Here is an 11,807-nt window from a genome sequence, read left to right as displayed (position 1 = left end):
ACTCCTATTATTAGTTACATTATTTTCTAGTTTGAACGTGCAGACTGCACCTAGAACATACGGAACGGTTCCCTATCACTCCATTATAGTTACATTGTTTAGTTTGAACGGCAGACTGGCACAAGAACAGAGAACGTTTCCTATCAGCTCATTATTAGTTACATGTTTTTTGAACTGCAGACTGCACTAAGAACGAGAGGCAACACTTTCCCTAGTCAGCTCCATTATTACTTACATATGTTTTATTTAACTTCAATGGCACTAAAACGAAGAACGTTTCCCTGTTCAGCTCCATTATTAGTTACATTGTTTTAGTTTGAACGTGCAGACTGGCACTAAGAACAGCGGAACGTTTCCCTCGTCACTGCCATTATTAGTTACATTGTTTTAGTTTGAACGTGCAGACTGGCACTAAGAACAGCGGGAACGTTTCCCTCGTCACTCCATTATTAGTTACATTGTTTAGTTTGAACGTGCAGACTGGCACTAAGAAACAGGGAACGTTTCCCTCGTCACTCCATTATTAGTTACATTGTTTTAGTTTGAACGTGCAGACTGGCACTAAGAACAGGGGAGCGTTTCCCTAGTCACCATTATTAGTTACATTGTTTTAGTTTGAGTTGCAGACGCACTAGACAGGGAACGTTTCCCTAGCCAGCCCATTATTAGTTACATGGTTTAGTTTTCGCAACAGAGGGAACGTTTCCCTAGTCAGCACCATTATTAGTTACATGGTTTAGTTTCTGCAGACTGGACTAAGAACAGGGAACGTTTCCTAGTCAGCCCATTATTAGTTACATGGTTTATTACGTGCAGATACTAGAACAGGGAACGTTTTCCTAGTCAGCCCATTATAGTTACATTGTTTAGTTTACGAGACGCACTAGACAGAGAAACGTTTCCCTAGTCAGCTCCATTATTAGTTACATTGTTTTAGTTTGAACGTGCAGACTGGCACTAAGAAACAGAGGAACGTTCCCTGTCAGCCATTATTATACATTGGTTTAGTTTGAACGTGCAAGACTGGCACTAAGAACACGGGAACGTTTCCCTAGTCAGCTCCATTAATTAGTTACATTGGTTTAGCTTGAACGCCAGACTGGCACTAAGAACAGACGGAACGTTTCCTAGTCAGCTCCATTATAGTTACATTGGTTTAGTTTGAACGTGCAACTGCACTAAAAACAGAGGACTTCCCGTCAGCTCCATTATTATTTACATTGGTTTTAGTTTGACGTGCAGACTGCACTAAGAACAGAGAACGTTTCCCTAGTCAGCTCCATTATTAGTACATTGGTTTAGTTTGAACGGCAGACTGCACTAAGAACAGAGGAAGTTTCCCTAGTCAGCTCCATTATTAGTTACATTGGTTTAGTTTGACGGGCAGACTGGCACAAGAACAGAGGGAACGTTTCCCTAGTCAGCTCCATTATTAGTTACATTGGTTTAGTTTGAACGTGCAGACTGGCACTAAAACAGAGGGAACGTTTTCCTAGTCAGCTCCATATTTAGTTACATTGTTTAGTATGAACTCAGACTGCACTAAGACAGCGACGTTCTGTCAGCTGTATAGACTGTGACTGCAATGCTTAAACGAGAAGTCCTAGGCCCTATTAATTCAGTTTGACTAATGCCTAACAGTTATCTAGTCAGCTCCATTATGTTACATTGTTATATAGAACCGTGCAGACTGGCAGCTAAGAACAAGAGAGGGACGCTTTTCCCTAGTCAGCTCCATTATTAGTGCAATGCCCGCTTAAAGTCGTTTCCGTGCTACCAGTGTGGCGATTTCCTTAGAATACAAGCCTTAGTGTAACAACAGTTTTAGAGTAATACTGAAGTCATGCACAATTATCACGTTTCTATTTAGGTTTATGTTGCCAAGTTCATTGTCAGTTAGAGACACATAGGACCCAAAAGATAATCAGTGCTCTAACTCCCCCTTGAGTGGTCTGGAGCTGAGTGGTGAGCAGGCTACCGTACTAAACACACATTACCTCTAACTCCCTAGTGGTGGTCTGACAGGTATGTGATGCAGGGTACCGTACTAAACCACACATTACCTCTAACTCCCTAGTGTGCGTCTGAGGTATGATGATGCAGGGTACGTTACATAACCACACATTACCTCTAACTCCCCCTAGTGGTGTCTGAGGTAGTGATGCGCGGGTACCGTACTAAACCACAACATTACCTCTAATCCCCCTAGTGGTGGTCTGAGGTAGTGATGCGAGGTACCGTACTAAACCACACATTACTCTAACTCCCCTAGTGGGGTCTGAGGTAGTGATGCAGGTACCGTACTAAACCACACACTACCTCTAACTCCCCTAGTGGTGGTCTGAGGTATGATGCCAGGAGTACTACTAAACCACACATTACCTCCTAACTCCCCCTAGTGGTGGTCTGAGGTAGTGATGCAGGGTACGTACTAAACCACACCATACCTCTAACTCCCCCTAGTGGTGGTTCTGAGAGTAGTGACTGCAGGTACCGACTAAACCACACATTACTCTAAACTCCCCCTAGTGGTGGTCTGACGTAGTGATGCAGGTTACCGATACTAAACACACATTACCTCTAACTCCCCTAGTGGCTGGTCTGAGGTAGTGATTGCAGAGTACCGTACTAAAACCACACATTACCTCTAACCCCCTAGTGGTGGTCTGAGGTAGTGATCGCAGAGTACCGTACTAAACCACACATTACCTCTAACTCCCCCTAGTGGTGTCTTGAGGTAGTGATGCAGGGTACCGTACTAAACCACACCATTACCTCTAAACTCCCCCTGGGGGGCTGGGTAGTGATGCAGGGTACTACTAACCACACATTACCGTCTAACTCCCCCTAGTGGTGGTCTGAGGTAGTGATGCAGGGTACCGTACTAACCACACATTACCTCTAACTCCCCCTAGTGGTGGTCTGAGGTAGTGATGCAGGGTACCGTACTAAATCACACATACCTCTAACTCCCCCAGTGGTGGTCTGAGGTATGAGTGCAGCGGTATCCGTACTAAACCACACAACCTCTAACTCCCCCCTAGGGTGGTCTGAGGTAAGTGATGCAGGGTACCGTACTAACCACACATTACTCTAACTCCCCTAGTGGTGGTCTGAGGGTCAGTGATGCAGTGGTACCGTACTAAACCACACATTACCTCAACTCCCCTAGTGGTGGTCTGGGTAGTGATGCAGGGTACCGTACTAACCACACATTACCTCTAACTCCCCCTAGTGGTGGTCTGGTGTGGAGGTAGTAAACCCATACTCTGATTGCGCATCATACCGTACGAGCTGAACTACCTTACAGTGATTTATAAGTAATTTGATTTCGATACGTGTTAAAGCAGTGGGTATATGTACTATAGTGATCATTATTATCTCATTAACTTTGGGTTTCACCCTAGTAAACTAAGAGGATATATCTGATATCGTCTTTGATGTAATAGTTGGGTTCACCTAGTAAACTATAGGAGGATATATGGCTGATATCTCAGTCTTTATGTATTAGAGTTGTTCACCCTAGTTAAACTATAGGAGGATATATGGCTGATATCTCAGTCTATTGATGTAATAGAGTTGGGTTCACCCTAGTAAACTATAGGATGATATATGGCTGATATCTCAGTCTATTGATGTAATAGAGTTGGGTCACCTAGTAAACTATAGGAGGATATATGGCTGATATCTCAGTCTGTTGAGTAATAGAGTTGGGTTCACCCTAGTAAACTATAGGAGGATATATGGCTGATATCTCAGTCTATTGATGTATAGAGTTGTCACCCTAGTAAACTATAGGAGATATATGGCTGATATCTCAGTCTGTTGATGTATAGATTGGTTCACCCTAGTAAACTATAGGAGGATATATGGCTGATATCTCAGTCTATTGATGTAATAGAGTTGGGTCACCCTAGTAAACTATAGGAGAATATGGCTGATATCTCAGTCTATTGTTATGTAATAGAGTTGGGTTCACCTAGTAAACTATAGGAGGATATATGGCTGATATCTCAGTCTGTTGATTAATAGAGTTGGGTTCACCCTAGTAAACTATAGGAGATATATGGCTGATATCTCAGTCTATTGATGTAATAGAGTTGGGTTCACCTAGTAAAATATAGGAGGATATATGGCTGATATCTCAGTCTTTTTGATTAATGAGTTGGGTTCACCCTAGTAAACTATAGGAGGATATATGGCTGATATCTCAGTCTATGATGAATAGAGTTGGGTTCCCCTAGAAAACTATAGGAGGATATATGGCTGATATCTCAGTCTATTGATGTAATAGAGTTGGGTTCACCCTAGTAAACTATAGGAGGATATAATGGCTGATATCTCAGTTATGTGTATAGAGTTGGGTTCACCCTAGTAAACTATAGGAGGATATATGGCTGATATCTCAGTCTATATTGAGATAGAGTTGGGTTCACCCTAGTAACTATAGGAGGATATAGGTGATCTCAGTCTATTGATGTAATAAGAGTTGGGTTACCCTAGTAAACTATAGAGAGATATATGGCTGATAATCTCAGTCTATTGATTAATAGAGTTGGTTCACCCTAGTAAACTATAGGAGGATATATGGCTGATATCTCAGTTGATGTAATAGAGTTGGGTTCACCCTAGTAAACTATAGGAGGATATATGGCTGATATCTCAGTCTATTGTTGATGTATATAGTTGGGTTCACCCTAGAAACTATAGGATGATATATGGTCTAGATATTCCAGTCAATAGAGTTGGGTTCACCCTAGAACACTATGGAAGGATATATGGCTGATGATCTCAGTCTATTGAAGTAATAGAGTTGGTTACCCAGAGAAACTATAGGAGATATTATGAGCGAGATCTGTCATTGGACGTTGATGTATTAATTCATATTGAGCTCAATGGTACAAATTTAGCATAAACAGTATTACTCAAGGTGATTTTCTTTCTAAAATTTTGTTATTATAATACAAGCCTCATTTTGTTCCCTTAAAATGAATTAATTTTGAGGTCTTCATGTTCTCCCTACTGCTCCAAGTATAGAGAACCTAACAGGTGCACTAGGAACCTAACCGCGTCCAGTAGGAACCTAACTGGTCAGTAGAGAACCTAACAGTTCCAGTTAAAACCAACAGGTCCAGTAGAGAACTAACTTCCAGGAGAGACCTAACGGTCCAGTACAAACCCTAACATGTCCAAACATAATCCTAACAGGATCATTCTTGAACATGGGGTGAGACATTGTTATTAATTTGTAAATAAAGCCAGTTTGTTATTTAGAATGATTTATTTCTGTTTTTAGAGGGAGAAAAAACWAAAACCTACAGTCATCTCATGGGTCTCCCAGTCACGGCTGGCAGGGGTATTGAACCAGCATCTATAGCAACACAGCTTGCAGACACTATGACACTGGTGCAACAGTCTAAGATACTATGCAGTGTCTTAGACTGTTGCACCACTCAGGCGCTGTACAACATAACCTGTCGGGGGGCTACAGTACTACAGTAAGAGCAAAATAATCCTAACAAAATAAAATAATAAAAACCTTAGTGTAACAACAGTTTTAGTAAGTAATACTGAAGTCGTGCACAATTATCAGTTTCTATTTAGGTTTATGTTGCCAATTCATTGTCAGTTAGAGACACAGTAGGACCCAAAAGCATAATCAGTGCTCTAACCCCCCTTGCGCTGGTCTGGAGCAATGAAGTGGTGARGCAGGGTACTGTACTAAACCACAAATTACCTCGAAGTCCCACGGCGTAAGCTTGCAYCTATTAAAGGAGGAACCACTGTACATGTAAAGTGTTTCTACACCATCATTTCCCATAACACATTCCATAGTATTTTCTTTTGATTTGTCTTATTCCAATGAGCTTTCACAAGAAGCAAATAAATACCAATCACACTTTGGAAATATTGACTCATGTACCAGAGAGGGCACAGGGGTTGTGTTGAGTCAACGAAGACAGTAGGTTGACTGGACCCCAGTGGATAACTATTCTGCCCTAGAGGCCCCTTGGGTCACATCTTTCTTCAGAGCATATTCAGCAGCGCTGCTGCATCCCTCTGGAGGAGGAGAAGGACAGTAACATAAAGCCTAACGCTCTGGGCGGCGTGGCCACTTGCACGCTGTGTCCTCTGGCGGATGATGTTTCACGCAGTTAGATGTCAAGGACGGAGGGAGGTGAGAGAGGGATGGGGGTTGTGTCACCTCAGAGGAAGAGAGGACACAGGGACATGCTGCTGCTGCCTCATCTGTTGCCACACTGTCCTCAATATGAGAGACAGACACGGTACGACAGTGTATCTGTGTTCCATGTCTGTCCTTACTCAACACCATCAGACGATTAGGACACAGGTTGATGGTATTCCTTGTCTCCTATGTGAGAAAACCCAGCAGACATGCCTGTGTGTGCCCGTATGAGAGTGTGTGTGTGTTGTGTGTGGGTTGTGTGTTTGTGTGTGTGTGTGTGTGTGTGTGTGTGTGTGTGTGTGTGTGTGTGTGTGTGTGTGTGTGTGTGTGTGTGTGTGTGTGTGTGGAACCCTTTCCCCAGAGGGTTCTCCTATGGGAACAGCTGAAGAACCCTTTTGGAACCTTTTTTTCTAAGAGTGTACATGGAATGTGTGACCGGGTGAGATACATGGAGAGGAACAATGTGTACTTTTAGAGAGCTATTGAGAATGAGCTGCTGAATGTCTAATGAGAAACAGAAACTCTGACCGCCTAAGGCCCAGACGCCACACACTGATAAATCAGTAGCCTACGCATTGTCTAACAGTGTGGACATWGCAAACAATGACAATACCTTTCTCTCAACGTAAAAGTGGATGTACACTACATCACCAAAAGTATGTGGACACCTGCTCATCAAACATCTCATTCCAAAATCATGGGCATTAATATGGAGTAGGTCCCCCCTTTGCTGCTATAACAGCTTCCACTCTTCTGGGAAAGATTTCCACTAGATGTTGGAACATTGCTGCAGGGACTTGCTTCCATTCAGCCACAAGAGCATTAGTGAGGTCGGGCACTGATYTTGGGCGATTAGACCTGGCTCGCAGTCGGCGTTCCAATTCATCCACACCGATTTCGACAAACCATTTCTGTATGGACCTCGCTTTGTGCATGGGGACTTTGTCATGCTGAACCAGGAAAGGGTCTTCCCCAAACTGTTGCCACAAAGTTGGAAGCACAGAATCATCTAGAACGCCATTGTATGCTATAGTGTTAACATTTCCCTTCAGTGGAACTAAGAGGCCTAGCCCGAACCATGAGAAAACAGCCCCAGACCATTATTCCTCCTCCACCAAACTTTACAGTTGGCACTATGCATTCAGGCAGGTAGCATTTTCCTGGCATACGCCAAACCCAGATTCGTCCGTCGGAGAGCCAGATGGTGAAGCGTGATTCATCACTCCAGAGAACGCATTTCCACTGCTCCAGAGTCCAGAGAGCTTTACACCACTCCAGCTGACACTTGGCATTGCACATGATCTTAGGCTTGTGTGCGGCTACTCGACCATGGAAACCCATTTCATGAAGCTCCCGACGAACAATTATTGTGCTGACGTTGCTTCCAGAGGCAGTTTGGAACTCGGTAGTGAGTGTTGCAACTGAGGAGAGACGATTTTTACGCGCTTCAACACTTGGTGGGCCCATTCTGTGAGCTTATGTGGCCTACCACCTTGCTGCGTAGCCGTTGTTGCTCCTATTCTTTTCCTCTTCACAATAACAGCACTTACAGTTGACCGGGGCAGCTCTAGCAGGGCAGAAATTTGACGAACTGACTTGTTGGAAAGGTGGCATCCTATGATGGTGTCACGTTGAAAGTCACTGAGCTCATCAGTAAGGCCATTCTACTGCCAATGTTGTCTATGGGGATTGCATGGCCATGTGCTAAATTTTATACACAACGGGTGTGGCTGAAATAGCCGAATCCACTCATTTGAACGGGTGTCCATATACTTTTGTATATATAGTGTATCATGACTAATCTGTTTCAACACCGAAACCACGACTAACTTTTTACACTGCGCTGTCAATACGACCACGCACTGACGCCTGTGTTTACACTATCCTGTACAAAGAAACACTTTTGTGGGGATCGGAGGCAAGAGTTCAGACTCATTGTGTCATTACCACTGTGTTATCTGATGCCTGCCTCAGTGTGTATCCCGGTATACTGTATCTCAGTAGCTGATGATTAATAAAACACCCTCATGTATGTTGGCCTGAGGAAGATCTAGATGTGATGAGCTGTCTTAGCTGGATCACAGTAGTCACATCGTTAGTTCCGACATTATGGAAGAGGGGGCGAATGAGAGAGAGCAGTTCCAGGAACAACGGGGCCTTCGTGGCATTACATGCTCTTCCTGTGATAGGAGACGTGTGCATCTCTTCAGCTAGAGATCTCTCTCTCCATCTCGGTCACTGAGTAGGGAGTAGTAGGGATTGATGTGCCGTGTCAGGAGCATACTTGTTGTAACAGGTCTGAACAGTCCTGAGATAAAGTAATGGGCATATCTTTAGCTAGGGAACAGAGAGTGGTTTCACTCTACATTAAGTGGTCTAAATGTATGTTTTTAAGAAGTTACATAAAGAGGTTGTGTAGATACAGAGTAGGTACAAATTGCTACATAGCACTGTTGTATCTCCATCACTAGGGAGTAAGGAATAGGGAGAAGCACATCTCTATTGAAAGTTTGTATTCATTATCCCATGCAGGTGAAATTACTTACATCTGGTGCACTTGTGTATGAATGATAGTATGCAGTGGACACAGATCATGTAAAATTGGTTCAGGGAAACCCTTTCCTGTGAATTTAGTCTAACTTTTATCTTACTGTACTAGGCTACTTAATGTTATCTGATTGGAGACTTGGTTTATATAATCACTCATTCAAATGCAAATTCATTCTGTTTCAAGCACACAATTTCCCCTCGTCGCTCCCTGATAGTATTGTGAACCAGAAAACATGATTATCTCTCCAAGATAATAACAAAAAGGTATTGGAGACTGAGACAGAGGGACAGAAACTAGAGACAGGATGGAATCATGTCTCAGGTCTTGAAGAGAAGCCAAACAGTAGATGACAGAAGCCGAGTCGGAGGCACTGTTCTCCTCTGTTCTCAACATTAGCCAGATGCTGCAATTAGACAACAAAGCCTGGCAAATTATTGCAGGCCAGGGGGACGTGCTGCTGACAGACTGAATAACACACCACCAGATCACCCAGTATCTAAGAACTCCATGGAGACTCAGCTGCAATGTCCTTATAGAGCAGTGTTCTCCTTCTTAAGAGACGTGACCACATGCTTAGATCTGAGGACACTGAGGCTGGTGGGTGCTGGTAGGGACAGGGATTTTCKTGACTACGTGACTTGACCAGGGAAAACTCTAGGCCGTACTAATAACCTATGTCTACGGCTCTGAGTTTCTCCTGGTCACATGGCTTGGTCCTCGACGGCGGTCTTACCTTCTCCTGGTACTGGCGCCGGGATGAGTCCAGGGACTGGATGAGGGCGGTGGCATGGCCAATGAACATGGCATAGCAGGTGGCGCCCACGATCATACTGAGCATGGTCAGCCAGATATCAGACATGCTCTCTGGGGCTTGGCGCCCGTAACCGATACACAGCATGTGACTCATGGCCTTGAACAGGGCAAAGGAGTACAGCTCGCTCCATGAGTCGTTCTGTTGAGAGAGAGAAAAAACAGGGTTTCTGTTACAAAAGAGGATATTATATAGAAAGAATAACATTGCATTAAAACCACATTTTCAATATCACTGTACAAAAAACWTGACTATGATCCCAACCTAAAAGTCTAAAATAGAAAGCCTTTAAAAAGAGAGAGAAAAGGAGAGCGAGAGAAAGAGAGAAGGGGGGGGGCATGATAAAGTTCCTGAAAGAAAGCTGCGATCACTCCTCTAGAGTAGGTAAGGAGTTTGGCTCCATTGTACTAGCTTGCTGCTTGTTAAAGGCCTAATCGCTCCACCATAGTGTTGTTGACTCAGGTATAGAAGGCCTCTTCAGACTGGGCTCTAATGATGAGCCATTACGTCTGCCTCCTCCACTCTGCCTTTGATTTGTGTATACAGTGAGACTAGTCATGTTAGAGTCATTATAAACACTGTCTCTTCAGCACTAAACAGCAACACTGACTGAGAAACGCTGCCTGGCTACAGGTTTACTCATCCAGGGAAATGTCACTGTTAATCTTCTCCTCTGCCATCTACAGTGCTTTAGGTTCAGAGTTAGAACGGCCTGGCGGTATTAGTTATTCCGTTTATTTGGCAGAGACAATGTACAACAAAACATACGTCTCAGATTAAGAGAAGTGATCCGTTGCACCAGATTTAGGGGACAGCTCATTTACATGACCTGGCAGGTGAACATATAAACATGAAAACATTAAGTACAAACAGACATTTAAAAAACAGAGCTCAGGACATGCTTTACAGAGCTATCAGCATGCTGTAGAGCTGAACAGAGCAGTCTCCACTATCAACGATTGACTTCTTCTGGATCGGATTGTATCTGTTTTGAATTTCTTTGAACCCCATTTGCATTCAATTCAAAATGCTTTAGTTGGGAGAGGAGTTGGGGTGGAAATAAGGGGAAATGAGTGGGAGGCGCCATCAGATTGTTTTGAAATGTGACAGAGCGAATTGGATGGAAAGGAATAATGGAAGGGGATAGATAGGTACTGTGTGGAATTGCATGGGGATGAGATGAGATCTTGGGAGCACTCAGCAGTCAGCACTGAGGAGGGACTGCCAGTAAAGAGCCAAAGCAGAGATGGAGATGTATTTGTGTGTCCTCATATGGAACCTCCCTCTCTCTCTCTTTGCTAGGMGCAGCTTTAGCCCCAGACCTTGTCCTGGTCCCAATACCTTGGGTGTGCAATAGAGGCAGTGCTGCATCTCTTTCTCTCTCTCTCCCTTTCTCTCTCTGTCCCCCTGGTCTATCAGCATGCTGCCTACAGAGCGTGCCCGCCAGGCAAACAGCAGCAGCAACCCGTCACCCTGAGCTCCAAACTCTGAGCCGGAAATAAGCACACACACGCACACAAACACACGCACCCATCCAATGCCAGATCAGGACAGAATTAGCAGCGAATTATCACGTCTGTGGACTGTGGTCTCAAGACTGAGCTGAAAGCTTGTCTGATGAATATATACAGTATATACACAAATAATTACTCATTTGTATATGTCATATATGATATGTAATCAATACTAACATTATTAAAAAAAAATTGTGTCACAATATATAACCACTAAATAAATATACTTAATGAATTTCGATAATATTCAATCTGAGACATAATATGTGTAGAATCACATTGGCTTGATTACAGATGAGTCTTCTGAGTAAGTTCCTAAGAAATTTGCACACCCTGGATTGTACAATATTGCCCTTTTCATTCCTTAAACTCTGTCAAGTTTGGTTGTTGATCATTGCTAGACAGCCATTTTTTAAGTCTTGCCATCAATTTTTCAAGACGATTTAAGACAACAACTGTACGTAATAGGTCACTCTAGTTCTGTCTGTGTAATCAAATCCAATTTAGATTTCTTGCCTAGTTTGTTTAGTTAACTGTTCTTAGTCTCTCTATTCGTTTCATTTTACCTAATAAATATCCCTATTCCTGCCATGACAAGCATATCCATAACTATTATGCAGTCCACTCATCATTGCTGAAAATATGGATAGAGGGTACTCACAGTGATCGTGTGCTTATCCTTGGTTGCCACGCATAAATGCTTTGTAGTCAGGACAAAATTTGTTTACTTATTTCCATCATTTA

The 11,807-nt window shown here is 43.2% G+C and overlaps 1 protein-coding gene across 1 annotated transcript in view; it reads right to left on the bottom strand.

Moving 5' to 3' along the window:
• Positions 1 to 11,807, bottom strand: part of LOC111975386 (potassium/sodium hyperpolarization-activated cyclic nucleotide-gated channel 2-like) — a 95,596-nt gene that overhangs the window by 48,186 nt on the left and 35,603 nt on the right. The window contains exon 4 of the mRNA XM_024003648.2: positions 9,472 to 9,690. Coding sequence (XP_023859416.1) covers positions 9,472 to 9,690 — 219 coding nt within the window. The remainder of the gene's footprint in view (positions 1 to 9,471; positions 9,691 to 11,807) is intronic.

This window comes from Salvelinus sp. IW2-2015, linkage group LG16 (genome assembly GCF_002910315.2).
Source record: "Salvelinus sp. IW2-2015 linkage group LG16, ASM291031v2, whole genome shotgun sequence".
Lineage (NCBI taxonomy): Eukaryota > Metazoa > Chordata > Actinopteri > Salmoniformes > Salmonidae > Salvelinus > Salvelinus sp. IW2-2015.
Note: the sequence above shows the minus strand (reverse complement) of the source record. Positions and strands in the feature narration are given on the sequence as shown.